General features: G+C 37.3%; 1 protein-coding gene across 1 annotated transcript; it reads left to right on the forward strand.

Annotated features, from left to right (window-relative positions):
* The first annotated feature begins 5,811 nt into the window (after window positions 1–5,811).
* Window positions 5,812–26,804, forward strand: LOC148169683 (fasciclin-2-like). Its single transcript, XM_088042959.1, has 7 exons — window positions 5,812–5,904; window positions 11,027–11,077; window positions 17,902–18,171; window positions 21,392–21,520; window positions 22,608–22,748; window positions 25,440–25,910; window positions 25,961–26,804. Exons 2-7 carry the CDS (start codon window positions 11,029–11,031, stop codon window positions 26,161–26,163), a joined length of 1,263 nt encoding a protein of 420 aa, XP_087899085.1. The 5' UTR covers window positions 5,812–5,904; window positions 11,027–11,028; the 3' UTR covers window positions 26,164–26,804.
* The last annotated feature ends 988 nt before the right edge of the window (window positions 26,805–27,792 follow it).

Here is a 27,792-nt window from a genome sequence, read left to right on the forward strand (position 1 = left end):
TACTTTTAGTTTATTTTCTTAATTATCTCGCTAAAAATGTCTGATGAAATTTTCTGCGAGGCAACTAAGACTAGTTCGAATAAAGAATTTAGTTTTCTATTTATTTTTGAAGACAGGAGTTCATGCTAGAAACGGACATTTTGCAGGTTGCTAACTCCTCTTTGTGTCGTGGAATTTTATATGAGAAACTATTGTGAATTTTATTAGATGAAAAATCAACGTAAAACTCCCAAGTTGCATGCTCAGACTTCGGATTAATTTCAACCAGTTATAAGCCATTAAACGAATCTAAATAGTCTGAAGAAATTCGATGAGTTCGATAGCACTACTTTGAAAATAAAGCATTTTATTTAACAATCTGTTTAAATTGCAGCAAGTAAATCAAATGAGTCGCCATTAGCGCCAGCAACTGAAAACACTTTTTTTAAGACTTTGTTTATTTTCTAACCGTCCAACCTACGAGAAATACCAACGACCAATCCAATTCCAGAAGTCCGTGCGTCGTAAATTTCATTTTAGTGACAGCAATTTGCAAATGAAACATCTCTGTCTGAAAAATTTAAAATGAAATGAGGAAAATTGGTTAGCTTTCCCATTTACGTTTTTATATCGAAGTGGAAATTCAACATCTTCGTAAGGTTCAATTGACTCCACAGCCTGTAAAAAGTTTTTAGTGATGCACTTGACTGAGAATATAATTTACTTTGTGGTGGAAGAGCACGAATGGTCTTAGTAGAAAATAGGTATCTAAAATTAGTTGTAAAATCCATGATAAGTCGTAAGGAGCGTATATGTAAAAAGCTGTGTCACGAGTGAGAACGGAGTAGGAAGTTGTGGCCACTTCCACGACGACGTAAACTAGTTTGAAAAAAACAAAGATTTGACAAAAATTCTGAATATCGTTTTTAATTTCATAGTAAAACCGAAAAAGGTGGCGAAACTGCCTCGGTTCGACCACTTTTCTGACTCTTCTCATTCCTTCTATAGGTATAGTTAAATAAGCAAACAATAACATTTCTGCAGTCATCATCATCACACAACGAAAAGAATAAGCGCAGAAACAAATCACTGACCCATTATTCATCACAAAAAAATACAAAAACCCATTATAAGGTACCCCCAGTGCCTTTACAATCGAAAACATTGTTAAACTTCTCCAGACATCGTAATCTTCACCTGTTAACTCTTTTACCAACTTTTTAAACTCCACGATCTTCTTGAAAGTTTTCACGATGTGTGTTTGCTTCAAATTCATTGTTCCAACCAAAGTGAAAAAATAAACTCCCACCATTGAGTGTGCAATAAATGTAGAAACGGATTCGACCTTATCAACCTCTGAAGAGCAGTAATTCATGCCGTTGATCGAAAAAACGTAAAGTAACAAAACCGCGATGTTTAACCAAACCGAAAATTTGGTTCTTTGAAACGTAACTCCATTAAAATGGTATGAAGTTAATCCTGTAATTCTACAGGTTATAAATAAAAAAAACATGTACGACGTAGTTCGGTGAGTCATGACAAAATCGAACTAAATTAATTCATGAAAATTAGTGTACTCTATTAGATCCATTATGGCGGAGTGCAATATAATGACAGTCGTTTCGTACGTATTTTTATTATGTAGATATTCTGGTCTGACGTCTTATTTTGTGGAACACCGTGTTTTTATCAAAACGAAATTTTCTGTGGGTGTCAACTGGATTCTTCTCATGATCAATATTTTTTTCTTGCCGAATCTAAAGAATTGTTCGTATAAATCGGACGAGGTTGAGTCGTTTTCCACGCAAATCGCTTTAGTTGTGTCTTTTTATTATTTTCTCGCTTTGGTTGCTGTTATGAATTTCAGACAAAACCACATTGTCCACATTTTTAAGAGAATTCTCTTACTGGAGACAGTCGTGGAAGAACTCGCTTTGAAGCAAATCGACGTGACGAAATCTCTGAAAGTGAGTGCTTCAGTCCGGTTTTTTAACCTACTTCTAACCCCTGGGTCGTTGCTGTGGGTAATTGTGACGAAAGGGCCGTCTTACAGTATTTGTTTTGTTAAGTTCATCTTAGTTTCTCTAGTGACCACCAGTGGGGAGATGCTGATATTTTTTTATTTAGTAGCCACAGTGAAAGGGGTTAAAGAAATAAATTTGGTACTGAGACAGAAAACTGAATTTTGTACGAAGAAAATGCGGAAAATTCTCAGGATTTTCCTCGATATTAAAAGAGATATTGAATGTTTCTCTCAACTGGTTTTCTTCAAGTCATTATACTTCGTTGCGGAAGTCTCCACCACGACTTACGTTGTCTTGACAGTGAAACTCGACTTTGTTGAGATTCTCATGAATATTTACTGGATTTTGATCTTAAGTTTTGAGATGTTGGTGTTGCTATATCCTTATATTCTTTATCACAGAGAGGTAAGAAGGTAAACTGATTTTATCTATCTCACAGTTCACAGGTTTTAGCCACTATTGAGATCTGTGAAGATCTGCAGCTTTCACAGTGTTATAAAGAGGTAAGTTCTAATTTAAATAAATTTAGTGTCGTTCTAATTGTATTTCTAGAAGGAGATGTTGAATCTTCAGTTCACTGTCACGCGGGTGAAATTCAGCGCGCATGGGTTTTTCGACCTGGACTGGCCCTTAATTTTCATGGTAAAATTAAATGGTTAAAAGACAAACATTTTTCAGTTATTTTAGATGATAGCTTCGATGACGACTTATTTAACTTACTTGGTACAGTTTCGACAAATGAACGAAATTGATTGATTGATCGATTACATAAAATAAATTAAGCACGAAATAATCACCTCGGCGAAATTCCTCTTTTTTCAGTAAAGTCTTGGTCTACTCTCTCTTCGCTCCGAAACGAGAAATCCGTGAGAACGAAACTATTAAAGCTGCCCCGTTCTCATCTCCAACATTTTATTCTATACAGTTTGAGACTGTGTCGCTTCGAAACAGCGTCCGCCCCATCTTTTAGTCAAATTCTATCAAATTTAGTTTTTTTCTTTTCGTTACTTAACTTTCATAATGAATGTAAAAGAGAAAGTTGTTACGCGAGCGTTTAAGAAGATCCTTTTTTTTCAAAGCTTGATTAAGGCAATTACCTCGGAACAGATCGATGTTTGAAAACCCTTGAAAATTTTCCTGCTTGCAAAATGTTTAGTTGGAAGTTCTAGCTTGCGGTTGTTGCTTGGTGGTGACTTTTCGCTGGCGTTCCGTCAGTCGAGATTTTGTTATGTTCATTTGGTTAGAATAACTGGGAAAACTTTGCTATTTTTTTCTATAGTGACTATAAAAGGACTTGGGAAAGTTGGTGAAGATAAGAGGAGTGGTGATTATTTTCTTCATATTTTTGAAACTTTTTTCTTCAAGATGGAACTCCTCAGTACGTGTTATACCCACGGTCCAATTAGTTTCTGATTATAAGAAACGGAAAGCGTGATGTTGTTTCAGATGACGCGCAAACGACGACGTATTTAATGTACTTTTGCAGTTCGAACAAATAGAGCATAACAAAAAATTAGGGATAATGTTTAATGTTTTGCTCCCACACAAAATTAAATTAATAAACTTAATGGTGTAAACAACTCCAGGATAAACACTTCATGTTAAATTACTACCACAGAAGGTTTGAGCTTGACATGACAAAGCGGAAAATAATCTCCTCTCTTTTCTTTTTTTGTCGTTGTGCGGGATTATCTTCGTTCTCATTTCAGGGCACCTTCAAAAGGACCATTTTCTCAAAATTCCTCAGTTCGGCCTTCCTCGTCTTTGGTCTTCTGGTTTTGTCAAGTTTGAGACTGTGCGACAATGAAATTGACTCCTACTCTGAAACCATTTCACACGCTCTTTTCTTTGTGTATTTCGTCAGTTTAATGGTAGCGTTTAATTTGAACCAGAAGAACATCGTCAAGACTTTTACCAAAATTCTTTCTTTGGAGAAAACAATAAGAGAGTTTAGTTCGGAGGAAGTTGATATTTCGAACTCTTTGAAATATTTTCTCGCGGCTAAATGTTTGGAGGGTCTTTTCACAGTGACGTCTTTTCTCTGGCTCGGATTTTATGATTTTAGTCTCGCGTTTTGTGGTATGAGATTTGCTTACTCACATTTGGTTGTAATGGTGGGAGAGAGTCTGCTATTTGTTTGCTTGATGATCAATGTGGAGGGAATTCGACAAGTAAACAAAAATGTGTCAGTAATCGACCTCAGAAAAATTCGTAGAATTCTTATTTCTTTCTTTGATATAAAAAACGACATCCAGAGGTTCTCCCAGTTTTTGGTCTTCTTTAAATTAGTGTTTGTCGTCGAAGGTATCGCCACATCTCTCTACTCTGTTGGGCTACAAGATTTTACGATTTTTGATATTTTTGTGACGAGCTACTGGATTTTCGCTCTCATGCTTTCAACGTTTTTTCTTCTATATCCTCATGTTTTGTTCCACCAAACTGTGAGTACTTTTTATTGTGGTTCTTTAATTAATTTCTTGATTCAGACTCTGGAAACTATTGATCTTTGCGAGGACATTCAGTGCTGCCAATTTTACAAAGAAGTAAAGAAGCGAAGTGATGTTTAATATTTTAGTGTTTTTTTTTAGAAGGAAATGTTTTATTTGCAAAGTCGGGCAACGAAGATGAAATTTACCGCTCATGGTCTCCTGGAGTTGGATTGGCCTCTTCTCTTTTTTGTGAGTTTTGGTTTTTGTTTAAATAATAAAGTAGTGATGGTTTTAGATGACAGCGCAGATAACGGCGCATTTAACGTACATCTTGCAGCAAATGGATAACTAAAAATACAATAGGAATAATGTTTTAATAACAGATACGACAAATATTTGTGTCTCACTGTCTGATTTTTATAAAATCCAACTCCTAGCGAAACCTTCTGCTTTATTCTGTTATTTTGTTTTTGTACTCGATGAAAAATGGATCTGAGAACTCGCGATAAACATCTGACAAAGAGTATGAATAACTCCGGGCAAAGTTTTTTCCGTATTATTGATGCTTTGATTTTCATTTCACCTGGAGCTTTTCTTACTCTCAACATTTATTTAGAATTCTTTTCAAGTTCTAAACACCTGATAAACATCCCTAGTTTAATTAATGTTAAATGTCTGCCACCGCTACAGATCTTCCCTTTTTTTTGAGTAATCACCACCCCCGGCATTCAATGAAAAGCACCAAAACGAGTCGCCAAATCTCCACAGTAACTTTCTGTATTAATTAGCGTTCGCCTTAATTACACGAACCGTCGAGTTTTGATAGGAAAATTGCGGATTAAATGTGGGACAACCCACTGGTAGTTTTCGCGCTTCTATTGTAGGCGAATGCAAATGGACCCAAATTAATGAAATTATGTTCTTTACGGCCGCAGTGGCGGAGGAAATGATAATCCAGATTTTTTAATAACTCGCTGAAATGGAAATCCCCAGTCTAGATTCTCGAGTTCATCACAGATCATGATAATGTAATAAACTACGGTGTAATCGATTTCTGTTTATTCGTGGAATTACGCAATTGGCAAAGTTATCTAAAGAAAAATAAGTTATCTGAAGGACGCGAGGAGGACACCGCAATAAAATTAATCGTTTTGATTGTTTTCAATTAGCGACCAGCGGCGGAGGGAGCATGCCATGTGCAATCGATGTAAAATAGTCGGAGTTTCTAGTCTTCCTTGTACGGTCCATGTGGCGCCAGTACAATTTCGCGCGCGCCACGATCATCTCGTCCCAGCAACCCTTAATTCGCAGCCCCATATTGCACCTCGTTACATAAAATCGGCTTCGAGGGTGGCGCGACGCACATTGTGATAATGCTTAATTGACGGATCTTTGCGAATTTTTTTAGTGTTGTGAAGTGCGACTACAAACTTTCACAGTGTTTATGATGAAAATTTTCAAATAAATTAGAGGTAAAATTTCTTTTAATTGAGTTTAATTTTTCTGTTTTCTGCAGGCGGTGGGAATAATTAAATACTTCGTAAATTAAGACGGAGAATTGTTAGGCTAATAGAACCCACATTTGTGTTCTAGGAAATTATTTAGGGTTCTACGCCGTGCGTTATTAATATTTGTTAGCATCAGGCGTTTTTAGGGGCACTTAAATTAATGGACAGTTTTATAGTGTGTCTATGTGTCTTGCTAAAACTACAACTGCATCGTAAAGTTGATTTGATTTGGTTTTAAAGTTAGCCTCTGGCTAAACGTTTCGATTTCAACGGTACAAAAATCTGGCTTTTGTTCAATTAGCGTTCATTTCAATTATTAATTAATTTCAAGTCCTGCTTTATAAATTAATAATTTGGCTGTTAATCGAATTGTTCTAATTTAACAGACTGTAATTACTAACTAATCAGAATTTATTTGATATAAAGCGAAGTTGGAATGTTGTACATTAACTGGACTTTGTGACATTTTGTCATAATTGATGAAATTGACTTAAACTTGTACTTTGAAGCAGAAGCGCAACAATGAAAATAAATCGTCTCTAAAAAAATTGTTAATGCTAGTTCTTCTTACCAACTATCAAAGTTTTAGCATAAAGAAACGTGTACTTAAGTTCTCAATACTCTTTATTAGCGCTTTTTAGCAGGGAACATCAATAAGCTGATTGAATAAATAATGATCCGTGATAGCAAATTGCGAAAGTTTTGGCTTCAAACAGCGAAAGAACTTTCGTTTTTTAATGCCGCTCTAAATAAATATTTAATTATAAACTCGATAAGTTTTCTCATTTAATTTGGGCTTTTCTCTTCGCGGCCATTTCGAAGTGATTTATTAAAATTATTTTCTTGTTGAACTAAGCCGGTACAAAAAATTCGATTGTAATTACTAAATTAGTAGATCCCAGCGCTCAATTTCGCCTAACAAGCCGTTTTTCATGCCTTGCAAAACCTCAGACAAAGCTAAACCCTCAAGAAATAACATCATCATCAAGTTGTGTGTAAGAGTAAACGATGTGGGATTAAAAATGTTTACCATGCAGATTATCCCCGTGGTGAATTTTGCTGAAAAATGTTTTTTTCTTCGAGCTCCAATTAGATTTTATCGCTCTTTTAAAATTTGTACGACATTGGAAGGGTTTATCTCTAAATGGCGATTAGTGAACTCTTGAAAAAAGGAAGACAACACGAGATGTTATTTCACCTCGTTGCGGGGGCGGATAACCTTAAGCTGAAACCACTTGGGACTTGGGTTTTCGTATTAGGGATCGTTTGTGTAATGGCACAATAGTGCACCGAAGTGATGGCGTCGATTTTAAATTGTTGGAAGGGTATTGAAAAAGAAGTATGGATGAAAGCGGAGATATTTCGTGGAAACCGGAAAAGTGAAGAAGCGTGAAATGTGAGAAACTCGACGCGTAAAAAAATAGTGAAAACTTTGATTTTTCAAATACCCAAAGTGGAAATGTCGGATCAGGAGTGTTGACAGAGCTCCGAGGCTAATTGCGCAAAAATTTGAGCACAGGAAATGAGATTAGATGCAAATGAAATTACTCCTTCCTCTCCCAACAATTTCCTCTCTTCAATATTGCATTCTCTTTGATTAAATTATTTACGCTTACTTACCAAACTTCACCAATAAGAACTTCATTACCGTAACTTGAAGGTAAATTGCAGGCTCACATGCTTCGACTTCTTTTATTGTATTGTTGCAACATTGTGGAATAAGAGTCACCCGCCAACTTCTCGCTACAAGAACTAATTTAAAATAAATTAATATTCAAATTAAGCCACAGCAGGTACTGAAAGTGGGAAAGGTCATGAGTTGGCACTTTAAAACGAGGCCACCTGGAGAGCAAATTCTGCTTGAAAAGGAAAACTCCGACTCTGCAACATCCTCAAAATGTCAAAAATCGATGTACTGAAAGCAATATAAATTCATTATTTCCGTTGAGACAGACTCGATTGAAAAAAGCTTCAAATGAAGTGAATTTGCGAAAGCTCGAAGATTCCTTTACACCACACCGCTGTTAGATTTTCCGCTGTCAAATGTCAATAACTGAGCTATTAGATTGATGCTGAAAGGATGGATGGATTTTATTTACTCGCCGAGTTTTATGTGAACAATCAATCATTGCTTTCTTAGTTTAATTAATATGGGGGCGGAGCCACGAAATGGCGAAATGGTTTTTCATTTTTTTGCAGGAAATGGGGTGAAAACGGGGCTAATGGGAAAAAAGGAAGACTTGATTTTACATTACATTCTCCAAAGTTCAAACGAATATTCACGTAAAAATGTATTAAATAAAAACGGACGTATTAAATTTTTTATTTTAGTTTTACGAGGATTTTGCGACGTGTTTACATAAAACGAAAAGGGGCAAAATTTGATTTTGGGTCTGTGGCGCGGCTTATGGAACCCAGAAAATGAAAGATAAATAAAAAGGAGCGAAGGTCATTTTTCGTCTTGAAAACACACGGCAAAGATATGCTACGATTATTTATTGTCAAGAGAAGAAAAGAAACAATAATAAAACATTGTTTTCTCTGCTTTTTAATCCCAATTTGGACGACTTAAGTCAATAAATACTCTGGTAAATTATGTGCTTGTTTTATAAACATGTCCTAATATTGTGAGCAAGAACGTGGGATTAATTTTTTGCCGAAAGCAAATATTTCGTCGTATTAATTTAGAATAATCAGAGCGAAGTCTTCGAACGAACGAATTTGTGTATTAGATGATAAATTGCTGAAATTAAATCTGGTCTAGATCCTGAGCGGAGATCGAAAATATTCCCAGAAACACTGTAAATCCCCCGTTGGAGGGAAGCTAATAAAAAAGATTTTCCTTTTATTGACGTAATAGATAGACATTGAATGAAGAGACCATTCAGAATTCAACTTTGCTTTGCTTTCAGGCCGTTCGAGGGTCGAGCAAATTGCGTCACAGAAGCATTAGACTCGTATCCTCCATCCCACAAAGAAAAATACAAAGAATGCACTACTTGGCACTAATTCTTTTCCATGTTCTCGACTACACTGCCTTAATAATACAATTCCGAATCGTTGTTTGCTTATCTTATTTCACAAAGTATTATCTCTGGTTGTGTTTTCTGCAAACTCTGAATCCCTGTACATGGAAACGTCGCAAACTTTTATCAAAGCCATTATGATAATTTCCCACGTTTTCATAATTCCCAACTCACAAAGCCTATGCATCCAAATGCACGAGTAATAAATTTCGTGGTCGATGGAATTTTTCTACGAATAAAGTCATTAAAGTAGAGCACATTAACTAAGTCATTCCGTTTTATGTTTCATTAAGGCAAAGGGTAAAGTTTAGTGACCTGAAATAGGCCACTATCTACCCGAGTCCGACCAAAATTACGTCAGTATGTACACAACTAGTCTATCTAATTCCACTACGTTAATGCAAGAACAAACATGGGCGCGGAATTTGCCCGATTTTTCTAAGGAGGCATTATCTGACGCCTCATAAATATTCATTAGTTACCTTACAAAGGGGTTGCTGGGGGCGGTACTTAATTCTATTGATACCCCCCAACTCGGGGTCAATAACGGACGCCACTGTTTTACCACATCGCTTCATTTGTTTAGGTAATCCGATACAAAATTGGCATAAAGAGGAAGTTCTGTTAGCTGAATTAACAACAAAATTTACACCCCTGGAGGAAACTGAAACGATTTTTGATAATGAGGGAGATCAATTTCGCAGGATGACAGTTCGAATAAGAATTTCCGAATATTAATTGCAAATTGCGGTGGTAATGTTACACCAACATTTCCATTTGTTTCATTACAGTCACTATGCTAATGACAACAATGAACTGTAATTATGAGCGCGAGTGTAGTGCCGCTCAGTGGGTTGTAAAAATAATTGAGAATTATTGTTGCTTAAGAAGTGGGGAAACTAAGCACATTCTAGGAAAATTACGACTGAAAGACGGAAAAAATAGATTCTGGTCCGGCGCCTCCACCATTTCATATTTTCCAGTCTCTTCCGCGAGTCCAATAAAGAATTGTCTGAGATATCTGCATAATAATGAAACGACTACAGCGATTTGGGTGCAGACTTAACCTCGTCAGATTTATAAGAACAGTTCTTTATAGTTGACAAGATAAAACAAGGAAGATGACACAGACTCTCCTGAAAACATAAACCATAAAATTCACAATTTTACCACAGTTTTATCTTTTCTTTCGTTTTAAGAACCTCTAAGCATTCTTTTAAGAATGTGCTAAATAATCAGGAATTTCCTCCCCTGAGCTGTCACCGCCTGAATTATATCATATGAAAGTAAGTTTGAGGCTAAATTACGTCAATATTTCAAATTTCAGCGGGAGCAAATTGGATTTCTGTCCAAAAATAAACAAGTTCCGTGTAAATTAAAATACACCCGGAGAGTCTACAAACCTTGATATTTGTTTGCTTTTGGATTTCTTCCGCGATAAAAATGCTAGCAAAGTGTTATAACATCATTGATACAAAGTTTCTTGCGTCCTCATTTATATTTTATTAAACCTTTCGATCTTGGAAACAGGAAAAGTTGAGCTCTCTAAACAGCCCCTAAAGCTGCAAAAGTGTTAAAGATTTTGATTAATCTCTCGCGAACTTTCATAAATTTGAAACCTCCTCAAAACCAGAAACCTTATTTAGATGCGAAAGCGGTCGTAAATATTTTTTGTGTTGAAACTTGAGATAAGTAACGTTCTCAGTTTGTTATCTGTAATAAGAAATCCATAAAAACTCACCTCATTGATGTTATTACAGAAACTTGGGGAGTTTTAGCGCCTCTCAAACAATTCAAATTAGTGAGATAATAAAGTTGCTGAACACTGAAACCTCTGTATCTTTTTATCAGTGGGTGTTGAGGTATGTTCGATTTGTTGAACTGGAATGCGAACACTTCGTATCATTAACAGATGAGAGATCAAAAGCTCGTCTACATCCAGTTACGATCAATATTGACAGGAATTTGTTAAAGAGGAAAAAATAAACAGAAGGTTAATAGGGGCGTCGAGGCGCTTATAAAAATTCTACTCATAGTATCAAGTGTATTTATTGTTTCAGAGATGAATTGGCTGAAAGAAAACCTTGTCCTGCTGGCGTTCCTGCTTCTAGGTGAGTATTCAAATCGTGGCGAGTGTGCACTAATGAGCTTTGACAATTCCGATGCAAATCAGCGGCAAAAAGCTCGCTTAATTTGAAATTTATGTGTCAAAACTTTACGGCTGAAACTTCTCCTAACTGCTCTAATACAATAGCCAACGATTCTTATTTAAAACTTGTTTGGATTGTTTGCGAGTTGTTTTTCGGGCGGCAGTTTCCATAATTTGCATTCATGTATTATTCACTTTTTGTACAGTGGTGCGCGTTAAAACCATCCAATATTGCTCGCATCCACCTAAATAAATAAAAACGGGCTTTATCGAGAGTTCTACAAAGCACATTTTGTAAACATCATCCGATGCGAAGCTGGCAACACTCGCATTTTTACCGAGAAAAATTATATCTGCCGGAATTGTTCTTGTAAACAATCTAACGATCTCGACGTCATTTCTCCGTTTTAATTAAACTCTTCCAGCCGTTTCCTTGCGATATTTTCTCGATATTTCTTAAACATTCAGAGTCCGAGGCAGATGCTGTCGATCCAATAAAGAGAATTTTATTAATCTCTTCAAATACTATAAATACATTGTTGGATTAAAAGATGAAAGCTGTTGACTTTATGGACCAATATCGTACGCTTCGCTAACCATATTTTTAATATCGGAGGCTATTTGTTTCAGATTTGCTCGCGGAAAATAAATCAAGACATGCTAAAACAATTTATTTTTCTACTATTATTCGTTGACTTTGCGCCTCCAAAACTTTTAGCTATCAATCAAATTGCTTTGTAAACCAGCTGAAATCACGTACTCAAACTTATAAAGAATGGCGACAACTTCGACGCGACACTATCCGTTTTTAAATTTATTGGGATTAACAAATCTAATCGCGCAACACAGAGACACCTCCTAAAAAACGAACATTCATTTCCGAGCTATCAGCTTCTTTGCAATAATAATGGCTACGATAAAGGATTTCGAAGTGGACATGGATAAAAGCCGCAATTCCTTGATAAATGAACTGCTTCAACTGTATAATTTATTTGAAATCTTTTCTACTTTGCTCCACTTCTGTCCATCATCTGTTTGCTCTCGAGATCAGCAAACAATTTATTGCAATTGAATGTTTAAAATTGTGCGGCAAAATGGTGGATGCGCCAGGTCTTCTCTAAAAAACTAGACGGAATTGGTAATTTCTGCTAACTTTTGACAATTGAATATACATAAAATATATGTGTATTACCATAATACATTATTAATTAGAAGTTCATAGTAATCTGGAAAATTTGTGACGTCAATGTTTCCAATTTAATTAAGTCTAAAAATACGACTAATTTAAATCGCCCAATTTGCTGTCTGTTATTAAAATTTCTTCCGGTAATAAAAACCCTCGACAACAAGATTACCATCCTCTATTTTACTGCATTGAATCCGATTTACGGTACTTCCGCCACCATAAAATATGTAAGTTGCAGTTCATATTTTATTCGTGCCTTTAAGTCTGCGCTGCACTTAAAATGTCGGTATCGACAAGTAAAGTATTAGAGGTTTTGGTCGTACTAATTCCTGGAAAATATCTTTTTAATGAAACTTAACGCATCCCGGAACCATCCCCCATTTCCGGCGGATATTGGATTTTCCCCATGTGAATTTGGCGTTGCAACTGAAAATTTGGTGCTAGCTGCACTTCCGCCTCTTGATTTCGCCGCTTTTGAGGCTGTCATTATAAAGGATAACGTCCATCGACAGTAGACGTTGAAACTTCACGCATGACTTTTCTCCAACATGACATCACACTATCTCACAGTTCTCACTTAACAAGGGTTGCAATTACCACTTGGAGTGGAAACGGTAGTTTCAACCCTGTTCCCTACATTAACCCCCGACCACCATAATCATCTTTGAGCTAAAAATGATTCCGAGCCGCATAAAATATGAGATGGAATTAATGGTGTAGGTGTACTCGGCGCTCAAAAACAATAACATTAAACTTGTCGCGTCCATAAAATATTTTTCATTCGCGACGTTTCATTTTAACGTGATGTTTTGACAGGTCATATTATTACGTAATGGTAGGACGACTATGACAAGAATTTGCTCATTTTACTGCACGGTTTCATGTTTTATTTATGGCAGGAAACAAACACCGGTGAGAGCGTCTTGTGTCTACGAGATTAGAAAAATTATAAATTTACCTCGCTGCTTGGAAATTTAATATTGGAATTCGCTCCTGATCTGATTGCTAATTCGGCGAGGAACATTATATCGAAATGTGCTTTAGGGCAGAACCGATATTATAGCTTGAATTGTTGCTGTGTTTCCGGGTTTGCATGTGGAATGCGTTTGGGCGACCTCAGACCACAGTCTGTCCTTGTCCGAATGTAATTAATTGATGTCTGAAAATACAATTCAGTTTAATTAGGACGTTTTGTTAACAGAGTTCAGCGATTGGAAAGCTGTGTACTTTCAGGATTTTTAAAGTTTTAAATTGGGTACAGAGCTGGATAAAACTCGTACGAGAGCTTTATTATAATATTTCATGTTTGAGTTCTCGTTAGATTGGCAGGAATGGATTTATTGCCAATTTCCGTGTCCTTTATTGTTTCCCTATCACTTTTGCGCCATCACCGAAAACGAGGCATAAAATTCCTAATCTGGTTGTTTTTCGAACTTAACTCGATCATCGTTAATTCCTGAAAACGTGATTCGTCCGGATTTGTCCTGGCGATCCGTCTTGCATAAAACATGACGTTCTCAAAGTGCGTCAATTTAAAAAACACCCCACGTCCACCTTTTCCATCACTTTATTTAATGGATGAAGGAATCGCTCGTTTGCATTCGCCATTATTAAATTCGGCTTCGACCCTCGATAAATTATAAATTAATTGCCGGGCCTGCACTACCATAATTAGGACGTGGGCCGTGTATGTTCGACGACACTATTACCGGAGCTCCGTCGGAGCTGAGCTTCCGGTGATAGATGTGGCTTATCGTCAATTACCACAAACCGGAGCCAATCGAACTGCCTACACGCGGGGAAATGTTCATTTGAGGGTTATCTATGCTTTGGCTGGAGTCGGGGCGATTATACCGAAAATAGGGGCGCATTTTTGTAGTTTTACGGCCTTGAACTCTGCGCCACCTTTTGCACTTGGCTATCCCCTGTTGCCGCATTAAATGTTAACAACAATTCCATTTCTGCTGATAACCCAGCACATGCTCTCCCAAGCTTGCCGACCACTTGTAAGCCTCTGGCAGTTGTTGCGTTCACCCTAGCGCGAATTATTCAGACCACTTCCTGGACACGTATCCCATCGGGTCCGGAAATGGTCGCCGGAAGCTGGAGAAAGGACAGGATTTTATTTTCATCGCTTAAAACAGCAACCATCGATTTTTTCCGGGCTTTGTGATGACTTTATCTCATACTTTTACGAAAGCCGCGTGAATCCGCGCCCTCTTATTGTCCTTTTTGTTTGCGGTTGGAAAGCATTTTTTAAAGAAACTTTAAACAGCTAGCATTAGCATGAGACGAGATTAGCCCGACGGTGATGTTTCTATTCGGGTTAATGTTAAAGTTCTGCGTCTCACCAACATCGCGTTCTCATAACTTTGTTCATATCTTCGAACAGCATATTCCCAAAAGTGGGGTTCTGTATTTGAGGCGCAACGCGACATATTTTCCTGATAAATTTGCTCAAAGCGACGCTGTAATTATCATTTTAATTGGGGATTATGGTTGAACAGAACTTTGCGCTATGGAGATTAAGACTAAAAAATCAGCGCTATTGAAACTAAATTAACCAAATACCGGCAAACTCGGCAATAAATCGCTTAGAAATTCACAATGTAGTGCACTCATTGTCACAGACTCTTGAGAAGGAGCCAAGTTTTATGAAGGATGTTTTGCATAAACATAAAAATGTTATATCTGGGTCAGCTGGCACAAGCATTAAGTTTATTGGTTCTTCTTTCCGGAGTCTCGTAAAATAGGCACAAAACTATCCTGCGGCAGAAATTTTCTACACAAATGTTTTAGCGTGAATATTGCAAATCGCTTGATTGAGTCAGCTTTCGCTCTATTTTCTTATTGGAGCCCCAAGCCCAAAGTACGCATAAACGTTCGGAAAATGGCACATTACAGGACTAACTCCCTTAGCCGTTATCCCGCCATTTTCCTGTTAAAACAAGCAGCTTCTAATTTCGACCCCAGACGAAAATAAAAAGTGAAATACATGAAAATAAAGCAATAATATTAACGGTTAGGGAGTCCGACATTGTCATCCTCACCAACTTTATTAGAAAGACAAGCTGTTGCTTATTCGCTAAAGAGAAAGAATCGAGTTTTCCACAGTCTATGCATGCAAAGCTGAAAATTAAAACAATTTGAAAAAGCTCAAAATGGCGGATGCGCTGGAAACTTTGCTTTGAATTTAATAAAAAAAATACAAAACCATCTTAAAATAACGAAGATTCGTGCAAAGTTTCGAAAATTTAATTTAAAATTCCACAGATTTTCAAGCTGAATTTATTCTTCCGGCTTTGACGAGGTGATATTTATTTAAGACCTGCTAGATTTGACAAAATTGGAGATCATTCGATAGTTTCAAAAATGAAGCTGCAGCGCCGGAGAAGCTATTTCGCTGAATATCAAGTAAATTAATGTAAAAATGAGTGCAGCCGGTGTAAATTGCACTGAAAAGATTCCGCAATCTCGGCCGTTTTCTCGTTAGTGTAGCCAAGAACCTGTTTTTGGCACAATATGCAAAGCACCATCTTCTCTGATTAACAGTTCAAAATTCAATTAGGGAAATTGCAGCCGCACACACCGATACGTTTTTTCTCGTTGTAAAGCTCGAAACATATGGTGCTTTGAAGTGTGTTTATCCACCGGTCTTAACTTTTTTATCGCGGAAGATTCATTCCACAGAAAGTCTCATCTCATTAATCAATAAACAGACACCGGGGAGCTTTGACGGATTTTTTACGAAGCTTCAGGCTTGAAAGAGCTTTTATTTTAAAGTACTGTGTAGGCAATTAGTCGCATGGTCGTTTCAACTTCCAAGTTTCAAAGGAGATAAATATTTAAAAATGGTTTATTACGAAATTTTTTAGGTGCAATTAGACCAAGTAGACGTAAAAGTCGACAAGTTTAACGAGAGCAATTACAAGTATGGCTCGATTTGAAAGCTGTCAGATTTGCTTTATTTTGGATCCTCCCAATTATCCCCGCCTTTTCCATAAATTACCTGAAACATTGTTGCAAATCGGGACGTGTATTTCGATTATTTACCAAAAAATAAATCACTGTCCAGAAAAAAATCGTACTCTGCGGCAAACCCGAATCGATAGCGGCGACAATTAATGTTTGATGTCAGATAAATTATTGTTTTGGCTGGAATTATCGTTCTTTCCAGTCCGACATGCACACTTCTATGACAAATTGTCCACGACGAATCGCTTTTGTGACTGTTTTGGTGTAAATTATAGCCGCGAATAAAAATTTTTTTTCCAGCTGTGGTTCGCGGCTATGGTAATCTTGTGACTATCATGTTATAAATTTTAGTGTTTTCTGGGGCGATTCTTTACTTGAATGAGTGATTTCTTGGGAGACGATGAGTTATTTCCCTCACAAATTATCTTGAGGAATTTTTGTCCGAACGGCTTTTAATCACTTCCTGTCGATCGACTATTAATTCTCGGCGGAATGTGAGAAACGACTTTACGGTTTTTCTTGTTTATTCAAGCAACTGGTTCGTTTCTCAAACTGATGACCCTTTCCCTGATCCCACTTCTTAAAATTTGTATTAAAATGCAATGTTTCACGTTTATGACTTGGCATAAAGAGTGCGTCTCGTCGAAAAACATGTTTATACCTCCCTATTTTCATGTTTATTTTATGTTATGGCTTTTCCCGGTGTTCTGTAAAACGAATAAACGAAAAAACATGATAAGATTAATAATTCACGATAAGACCGCTCACATACAAACGTCGCATTCGTCGGATTATGTGTTGAAAACCTAACATTACAGGGATGCCAACGGTTTTAAATAAAACCGTTAACGAAAGATCTGTTAAAAAATGCAACACATAAAAATTTTATTTCGGGCCGGTTTTATGACGGATTATTGGTTGCGACAGTCGCAGTGGATATTGGAAATGATGCGTATGCAAGTCGGGTTGGGTAATTGATGAGCCTTGAGAAGACACTTGGAAAAATGTTCCGAACAGCTATAAAAAAGTTTCAACTCAGATATAGATGGCAGTTGGGAAGAGATCTAAATCCATGAAGAAATCCAGGCGGGGAAATTAAAGGAAATGAGGAAACAAACAAAAATTTAACGGTAGAATATTTATCAATTCCTAATCCTAAATAATATCGAAACAGTAGCGGTTTGGTTTTTATTATTGATGAAATTGACATAAATTAATTGCAAATTATCACAAAAATAAAGCTGGATTCGTTGTTAATTTCCGGCGTGTATCGAATATGATTACAGCCCTGGCTTTGAATAATAAAATGTGCCCCGCTTTCCCAGGCTGCTGTAAAACAAGTTAGGTTCAACATTGTCAAATTTCCAAGGCTGGGACTCGCATTGTGCGCAAATGTAATCTTAGTAAATGTTATTAAAGTCTGCATACACATAGTTGAGTAATCTATTTTCTATTAGCAACGGGCGCGGAATTTCGAAATCAGCGTTTCGCCCTCCTTTGAGCAAAAATCCCGCCATAAATAATTTCCAACTGAATTTAATCAGGCTATAAGTCTCCTTATAATGACAGCTTAAGAATTCTTCCTACCAATCAATTTTCTTGTTAAAATTGAAATTCTGTTTCAGAGGTCCACGGTATCCACATTACTCTTAAAATGGCGACAAAAGCAGTCAACGATGATACATTTGTGGTAATTTGTCGGGATGAGGAAGGCCTCGCCATCACTTGGACCAGTCCGAAAGGAGCAGTCCTTGGTCCAAACTCACGTCCAAAAGCAATAGTTGGATCGTTTGGTTATTCGATTCTGTTTAACTCTCCTCATCGCGTCGAAGACTCTGGAAACTACACCTGCTCCACGAAGAAAGACAAGGAAGTGTTCCAATTAACTGTGGAACGTAAGAGTTTTTAACGTAAAGTTTTCAACCCTTTGGGGCTGTTAATAAATTCAATCCCTGGTGCCAGTTGTGTTTAAGTTGTTGAGTGTCCGCTCCCGGAACGATAAGCTTGCGATTGTGCTGCAGTGCTTTTGGGGGGTGGTGGGCCGGCGGCGGGCATCCAGTTTTGCAACTAGTATAATGAGTTGTTTATTTCGGTTTCCGCTCTTCAAAGGCGCACCGCAGCTTATGAGAAATTAGTCAGACGAGTGAACTATGAGAAACTTCGCTACCCACATTTAATGTCGAACATACACAACGAGCACTATCGCATATACCGCATTCTCCACGAATTTTACAAACGTTCATGCCATGCCGATAGCGTCAGTTTGTTTTGTTCGAATACCTGAAGTCTGTTTACCGGAGACGGCGCGTCGATTCCCCGGAAACGTCTTCTGCCTCTTCTGCAATTTGCGGCTCTTCGAGCGGAATGTTCCAAATTTGATAATGTCAGCTTATGTAACCACAAAGTGGAAACAAAACATTTTTCAGTTTTCATCATTGAAATGTACCTGCTAACGAGAAAATGATGTTTTATTTCAGGTAACTATTCCATCGCACAGTTTTTACGTTTGGAATTTAAATAATTTTAGCCGCGATTCATATTTTCAAAGATTTTAATAAAGCTCATAAAAATGTCGACATATTACAAAACATTCTTAAGATGCCCGGAAAGCGGAAATTTTTATGAGAAAAATTCATTCCAAAGTCCAATAAAACTCAGGCTCTTTGCTCCTAATTCATGACCGCGTCCCACTCTTTTATGTACGAACACGTTTTGTTATCATAATTGGCATTACATCACCGGTGCTTAAAGATTTTGGAAACGCAGACATTTCAAAGTTCAGACCCCATTTCTGATTTAGTGGATTTTAACGGCGTGGAAATGCGCAAAATGCGAGCAATTACATTATTAAAGGTAATAAAAATGGTAATCCAAAAGGGAAGTCCGGCATTACCGGATTTTAAGGCTAATGTTCATTTAAATTTGATACCGAAACAGAGCTCTCGTTATTATGTTATGCCTGTGAAACGCACACGTGCTTTATTGCGGAAGTTTTAAAGAAAACAATTTTATTAAACGATTATGTGAGGGTTAATAGTTGGAAGTTGGAAATACACTCTGACCTAGATAATTCGTTTTAAATTAAACATCAAAACTAGACACGAAACGTGGGAAAGGACAGGCCTGGGGCCGTGATAAACGACCCGTGGCCCGAAATTTAATGAAAAAAACTATTGTCACAATTAGCTTTTATATTAATTTAGTGGTGGCTTTACATCTTCTCCCATCCCTGGGCTTGTTTGCGAGCTTGTTTGAGGTTGCCTTTCTCTTGTACACAGGCATTTCGCAAGCTAATCCGCCTCAGATCCCTCGCGGTGTCGCTGCTAAAGGTATACAGTGTCAGCACGCATGTTTCAGAAGAAATAAACCCGAGATTATGCTTTTAATGGGTTGGAGTTGATGGGATATAATGTTTGACGCATTCCATTACCCTATATGGGTGTCTCGTCAATAATATTTTATTTCTCGTAAAGTTCGCGCAATATGTATGAAAGCTTTCTCGTTCGTGGTGCTTTTATTCCAATTTCGCAAGCTTTTATTGATTGACAGCTAAGTCAGCTTAGGAACTTTCCACGTAAGTCCCAAAAAAATAAAACTTAGATTAAAAATCTGCAGCCCAACTTGACAAATTCCGAGGATTTACACCGAATGAAAATTTTATAGGTAATTAAAATTAAGGCGATCCTGAATTTCGTCTTTTATTCCCGAATTAAAGTCAGCTAATTAAATTTTTTTATGACACTATTAATATACATTAAGACCGACTTTACGTTGCCTTAAATTATCTTTTATTCCTCTTCGCGAATGTTATTTTAGAAGCACCAGAAAACACGACTTTCTCGTAAGTTCACCTGGTTTCAAATAAATTTTATATATCTCCGAGGTTCAGCTGAATATACATTTCCAAAGTTGCGGTTTCAGAATCTGAAATTATGTTTTCGGCGACAACTGGGTCGGTTAAATCCAAATTAAAATTTTGCTCTTTTTGTGGATAATTTGGAAACCGGTGTGAGCGTGCAGGACTTAATTTGCTTTTAAAATACCGAATTTACGGTGCAGTATTTGTGGTAGAGCGAAAATAGTTTAGGATGGTTTAGAGGCGACAAAATAAATGTTTTATTATATTTTATAGGGGCATCAAAGGTTGAATTGCAGGTTTAAATGTTTTATGTTTTTTTTGTTGTTTACTTTGTCCGAAACAGTGGAAAATGTTTATGGGGAGTTTTTTGCGTTAAAAGTTAACGATGTTGAGAGGGGAACAAATTGATGATGACAGTTTAGGTGGGTTGTAATCTCGAAATTGTTAAATTTATTATGCTCTTCTCACTTTCTCTCAAAATTAAAAAAATTTGATTCGCTCATCCGACCTTTTCAATAAAATAACAGTTGACAACGCCGCCGTCATCGTGTCCACGGATTGTGAGTTTTGTTATTTCTCGTCGATCTTTTCCTTTTTTTCGCTTGATTGAATTTCCGCATCATGCTTGATAAATAATAAAACTGACTCGTAATACGTCACCGCTGCACAAATTACTCCGAAGAGAGTGCAAAGCGAAAGAGAAATAAATTGCAGAGAACGATCGCCTAAAAGGAAACTGAGAAGCTTAACAAAACACCCGAATATGGTGTACATCCAGCTCGCAGTCCTTTCGCCCGCATTTTCGAACTTGTTTGAATAGTAATTTATTTTGCAAGTTTTCGTGTAGATCTCCAGGAAACGTTTCGACATTTATTCCAACGATTTGTAGCCATGCGAGTTTTTCGTCGCAATTAATATTAGATTAGCGTTGAAAGAAAAATGCTAGTGCGCCATTACACCGATCCGGTCTTGAATTATTTATAATAATTTATGATAAGCACGTTTTCACACAATTTTCCCATTAAAAACAGATATTTGGAAGAGGGCATTAATCATCGCCAGCAGTGCAACGACCAACAAATTTCGAATCCATTTACGAGCACGTACAGACCCAAACATCACATTTGCTGCCACCGAAACGAATAAATTGTATAGTAGCAAACACTACGCTCTGAAACTAAATTAACATGCCCCCATTAGGCCTCTATTTAATCCCGTGTTATAAATCCTTCCAAGTCGATTGTTAAATGTTTCAGCTCTGCTACAGTTTACCGACACTGCTACCAACCAGACGGCCGTCGAAGGCACCAAAGAGTTCGTCCTCAAATGCGAGGTCAGGAGGGGCACCGTCACGTGGATTTCCGAAGGGGGCAAAGCCATCGACAGTAAGTTTAGTTCATCGGAGCGCCACGTGCACAAAATCGAGTTTTTTAATTAACCCTGCGCCTCCACCATTTTTAGTAGTTCGAAAGAAATGAATATGTAACACGACCCAGGACTGCTAGCAGATAATGCAGTTTGATGTTGTATCAAAAAAAAAATGAACATTCCAGTCTAAAATAAGCTCAAAGTTATTTGTAGCTCGTTCTAAAAGATGAAACAACCGAAGAGAACTAAATTTAATTCTGTCTGCAAAATTAAAATTATTTTGTTTTTTTGATTATTCCAAATAAAGCTCGTTCTTTCATTTCAACCATTCCGAACTTATTTCAAAATCGCCTTCACGTGCCTCTTCGTTTCCAACCATTTATTGCTTTAGTTTCTGCAAAACGTCCACAATTTTCCATATTTACATTCACCTCAACGTTTCAGTCTCAAGAGTCATTTTTCGCGTGTATAGCATTATAATAATTTGAAACTTGCAACGTGACCCAGCTCACAATTTACGGCACTTTGACCATATTTTAAGCTATCTCTGTCCATTCCGCAATGTTTGTTTTAATTCTGACACGGTTATGGAACGGTGAAACAACTCCGATAAAAGAGTGGATGGAAAAGAAGAAAAAACGATCGTTTATAACGCAAGCATCTTGAATCGCTCCAGTGTAGCAGTGAAGCAATTTGAGAAGGGAATTTTCTTTCATAAAGGAAGTGAAATGCTTCGAGATATTAGAACATTAAAAGTCACGCTCCATTAAAGATATTCTCCAGACGCGGCATTGTCCTTAAAAATTTGTTGTTTGTAATTCAATAGTCGGCTGAATTTATAAAGATTTTTCCTGGGATTCTTCGGCCGAATTAATTCGTTGAGACGTGACTGCTTTCATTAAAGAGTAATCAGGGGACGCTGGGTTTGTCTTGATTTCCTGTAATTTTTCCCGGTTTATAGCCCAAGCAATAAAATTCGTTTTTGCTTGTTGTGCAAATAGGATGCCTCGAAAATGATACAGACGCGCTTTGTGCACTGAAGCGAAACGACCTTAATTTAGAAAACTGCAGTTTTTAATTTCCGTTGTGTGTTTGTTTTTCCAGCAAACGACAAGTTTAAAGTGATTGGCGACGGCCTCGTCATCCGCAACGTCACTCGCCACGACAGTAAAACCTACATTTGCAAAGGAGTCCAACAAAAAACCGGCGCGGTCTTGGATCGGAAAATCCACTTCCACGTGAAACGTAAGTACATGAGTCAGGTACATATTTCAATAAAATCCATACATGTGTTAAGAGGCTGAAAAAAAAGTTTCGTTTTCCAACAAATTTCCCTAGAAGCGACGCTGAAATATTCATGGGATCGACGCGCACAAAGATAGACGTTAGTAGGGTTTTCTGAACCTGTTTTATTACCGATTCTGACCCTGGACGAAAGCCATAAACCACCACCGTAATTTATTTGCTGAAAGGAAATAAGAAAAAATAAAGGGAGTATATGCAAGATGGGGTATTGTCTGGAGTTTCATGCTTTTGATAAATCTCGATCCGGTATTAAATCGAGCTGAAAGGATTTTCGGAGAGTTGAATCAGGACGATATAAAACGGGCTGAGCCGATTAGGGGACAGCCGTGGTGGGATTTTTGCACAGGGACAGTGCAAAAGTTGCCTCCGATTATACATTCATTTAACTAAGTTTGCGTCCGATTGACCCGAACAATGTATTTATTTTCTCTGAAAAAATATCGTCTAATTGGATTTAAGAGCAGAGTTCGAACGAAAACACTCCGCGAAGAAGAAAATTGTTTGAAATATCTTGGAAAAACAAAACCGATCTCGGCATTAGTAATATCAGGTTTAATTACTAGAGGAAAGAACTCGGAGAATCTGACGTTCTTAGCTGGGAGAAAAGACGGATCATTCCCTAAAGATTTGATCCAATTAAACAACGTTAGGTAATATTACTCCTGTTATTTATAAGGGAATTTAGGGACCTTGTGCGATACATTACAGATACAAAGTTGACCATAATTAGAAGCAAGCAAGAGACTGTAATTATAATCTACACGAGGAGCACTCTGTATATTGTGGTGGGATGAACTCAGTACATCACATAATTAATTGCTATTCATCGCTGAGTGCAAACTCGGTTTTGATTTTATTTATGAAAGCTCCAAAGTTAGTTGTTCTTGACAAAAGGCTCGAGTTACGCCCTAAAAAATCATATTGTCGACGAGAATTAAGAGGAAATCTAATATTCTTTTTGTGAGTTTCACAGTCGTTAAGAAGATATTGCGATGCATCTTTCCGTTTTCCAATTTATCGGATTCACTTGGCAACACGGATGCAAATTCAATTTAATTATCCTGTCTAATGTAGTAAAAAAGAGATAAAATCAGGGATGCCTGGCAAGATACGAGTACAATTTCCGGTCGCTTGTAGAGGAAATGTATGTTATTTGGCTGCTGTGTGCGTTGGATGCTTCTTATGTACGAAGCGTCAGCTGAATTTTAAAGTTTTCACATGCTTATTGATTTGAATTAGAAACACCTGTTTGACTACTAATATCCCAGAAAATTTCCATGATTGCTTTAGAATTTCGCCTTAGTGCCCATATGACGGGATTAAATGGGGCCAGACCAAACCGAGCACATATCGATAGCTTAGGCCGCAGATTTATTGGTATTATGCATTGGGTTCTTTGCCAGATTTATCTCGAAAAATTTCACAATATCGGCAAAGGGAAATAGCAACTTAGCTGAGGAATAAATAAGTTTGGCCAGGTCAATTTACGTCAATAACTTAGAATTAGCAAACTTATATTGCAGAGCCCAAAACTCAATCAGCAATTCAAAGAATTGTCTGCAAAACCAGAAGATCTAAGATAGATATCAAAGCTTTAAGAAAATGCAAAGATTTGGTTACAAAATTACATCTCGCTAATTATTATCTTATTACGTGAACAGCAGAACTGGTTTTAATGCAACTACGAGCGTCCAGCAACAATTTAAGTGATTCGATTAAAACACTGGTTGCAGCACGTAATTAGTTTAACGTCTACTCGTTTGGATAAGCCACCAGTAAACAAAGCAATTCTTCTTGTTCCAAAACAATTTCTGCATTTATGTCTTACTAAACTTTTCACATATTTATCTCTGTTAATTTAGAGAATTGAAGCGTTTTCTCCTCGATAAATCATCGTTGATTGGTCCATCCTGTAAATCAGCGCGATATAATCAGGAAAAAAGCCAAGATAAATGTTCCCCCAATCCCTGGACCCTTGTTTCTGTTCTATTGCATCAGGCAAGTTAGTTAAAACATCGATAGTGTGAAATTTATCGCCATAGTTAGCATCATTTACCGTTCCGAGATAGGAAAGTCTGTCTAAGCACCTGCCAAGTAGAATTTGTCTAAGAGAACAAACCACGCAGTACTTTATAATTCTCAGCCGATAGATTCTCCCATTGAATCCATGCAGTGGTGACGGGTATAAATGAGTGAACACATTCATCCCGCATGTACGTAGACATTAATTAAGCTCTAAACACAATTCTACACGCCGGTTTAATTGCTTTATAGTAAGTCGTTCTAATTGGTGGATGCGCCGGGCTGATGAGGCAGCTGTGTGTGACAACGTTGACTACCTACCGGTCCTAATTTAATCGCACTTTCCGAAGACCTAATGTACTGCATAAGTTTACTTCAGACTTTACGAGATTGTGTCCAGATTGCGAACGCCCAACTTCGGGTGCATATAATAAGGCTCAAAGGAAATGGAACTTTATCGTGTTGGAGAACCTTTCGCAATTAATTATCCGGACGCTGCTCGATAAATTACCACCGGAACACGACGGCTGACAAAATCGACACCCAGAATTGTGTTATTTCTTACAATAAATTCCATGTCATTTCTTTTGTAATATTTTTCCGTTTTAGATAAGCCGGTGCACCCCAATCACCCCAAGAAGCACATGCGCCAGGACGTGGTTTACGGGTACATAAACGGCAGCGTGAATTTGACGTGTCTAGCGGTGGCCAACCCCCCCGCGGATTTCGAATGGAAAGTAAACGACAAAAAAGCTAAAATCGGTCATATAATCAACGAATCTCCCGAAGTTTCAATCCTGCAACTTCACATCGACAACAAAAACTCCTTCGGTAACTATAAATGCATCGCGAAGAACAAATATGGAAGTTACGAAGAAAACTTCACTCTGAAAGAAGGAATGAAGCCTTTAGTCCCCGCGAACGTGGCGTTAAAAGACACCATGTCGAAAAAAACCACATTTGAAATTATAGACCCAGAACACACGCCAGAAATGGATCTACACACTAGAGGATTCCGGGTACAATACAGGAAGATCGATGAAACTGAGTGGAAACACGCGGAATTCAATATTACCACTAGTAAATAAAATTATGATTGGTTACGTGAATCCTACCACTGAATTTTTCAGGTAAATTATACACTCTGGAGGATTTGGATCCCAACAGCGAGTACGAAATGCAAGTGGCGACGAGAAATGCGGCTGGATTAAGCGATTACTTTCCGGTCAAGAGTTGGAAGACGACGTCAAGAGCGACCACGGCAAATTTAACACCGGCGGTGTTATGCATCGGTGTCGTCATGATCCTTAAGGAATTCTTCGCCTTTTGGTGATGCAATTAGAACCGGAGATACTTCATGTAATATACGTACACAGCTTTGGAAATTCTAAGACCGGATATATCTATGCGTTCGTAAAACCATCATATCACTATTTCATGTCGTCATTCAATGTCATTTCGAGCGATCAAAGACACGATTTTCATTTAGGTATCTACAGAATTGTGATCTGTACAGGGTGAGAAAAAAAGACGCGAGAAGCGTCTGGGTTCCTCACCCCGCACCGCGAATTTTAGTTGACTAAGTGCAATTTTGTAAATATAATTTAGTATATTTTCGAGTTTAGATCCGTTATAGTGCCACTTCATTGTAAATAGTTTCCTGTGTGCTATTTGTTGACAAATGTGCCAATGTTATATGAATGTTGCATTATCAGTGTAGTTCTTGGTTTAGTGTGGCTTGGGATGGTTGACAATAAGTCGTTTATTTATGGTACCACTTCCAAACTCTTTGTACCAAACTAGTACCAGAATCGTTCAACAGTTATACTTCAGAGTTTATCGCTTTTAATTGTAAAGAGACGTGGATATTTTGTTGTTTAGAGTAAGTTGTTGGAACCGTTCCGATGAGACGATAAAATTCCGCCTCATTGCAACGGGCAAGGTCTGTATAAAATAAAATTGTTTTTCTATAAATCTCGTTTAATTACCACCTTTCCCTTCGTTTGAATCGAATCGATACCGAATTTTCACCTCTCTGTTTGTCTGGTTGTTGATTTTTGAAATATCGACACATTCTCATTCTCGCCTCTGGCTCGAGAATTCTCCATAAAAAGCTTATCTAGCGAAAGAGGGTTCGACAAGTGGTAACATTCCTCGTTACCAATGCTAGAAAAAATAAGTAAGAAACTCGCTGCAACAACGCAAAGAAATATTTCGCCGCCCTAAATCCGTCATGTCAACATTTGCGAGTTCCATATAATATGTAATAATAGAATTTCCCCGCTTGACACATTCCCGATGGAATAGGAAAACCATCGTAAGACGTCAGATTGTGACGAGGCGTCCAATGATATCGGTGTCTGTCAATGTTGTACATATTTAAAGACGCTCCATTCGCTTAAAAACTTGAAAGGCCAGACCTCTGAACCAATTTCTATTTAAATTTTTCCATTGCAAACCAACAAAATTTGTATTGTTTGAAAATTCAATCAATCAGTTTTTGTTTAAATTTCGCCCATAATTAAAACACGGATTACCACTGCGTTGTGACTAGTTTTAACCGCTTTGTTTTTACTGACAGCTTTGTTTTGCTTATACACGCAAATTTTAAAAATTAATGACTAGTCGAATTGGTTTTAACACGACAGTGATACCTGTTTTACAATTAAATTAGCTCAACTTGGCCTCGTTCTTCATTAAAATACTAATTAACTGCTCCGTGGAGGTCATTTTTCATGAGATGATGAGACGTGAAACGATTTTAAATCTCCGAAATTAAATTTAAATAAATGTAGTTGACGAGAAACATCGGCTTTAATTCGTAAAGTAGTTCGATGTGTTGACTTGGCGAAATCTGTTTTTCGTCGGATTTTTTAAATTAAAAAGCGATTTTAATTTTTAATTTAGCAGCATCAGCTTCATTAAAATTAAACACAAAAACATCGAATTCAGATTTTTACAA

Source organism: Gnatocerus cornutus, chromosome 8, assembly GCF_029298725.1.
Source record: "Gnatocerus cornutus isolate USDA-ARS CGAHR chromosome 8, icGnaCorn1.1, whole genome shotgun sequence".
NCBI classification, from domain to species: domain Eukaryota; kingdom Metazoa; phylum Arthropoda; class Insecta; order Coleoptera; family Tenebrionidae; genus Gnatocerus; species Gnatocerus cornutus.

Bases quoted from the DNA above. Each gene is read 5' to 3' on its own strand.
- LOC148169683 (XM_088042959.1), top strand. From the start codon at position 11,029: ATGAATTGGCTGAAAGAAAACCTTGTCCTGCTGGCGTTCCTGCTTCTA. The intron at 18,172-21,391 runs GTAAGAGTTTTT...TAAATGTTTCAG, and splicing joins GTTCCAATTAACTGTGGAAC to CTCTGCTACAGTTTACCGAC. The intron at 21,521-22,607 runs GTAAGTTTAGTT...TTGTTTTTCCAG, and splicing joins AGGGGGCAAAGCCATCGACA to CAAACGACAAGTTTAAAGTG.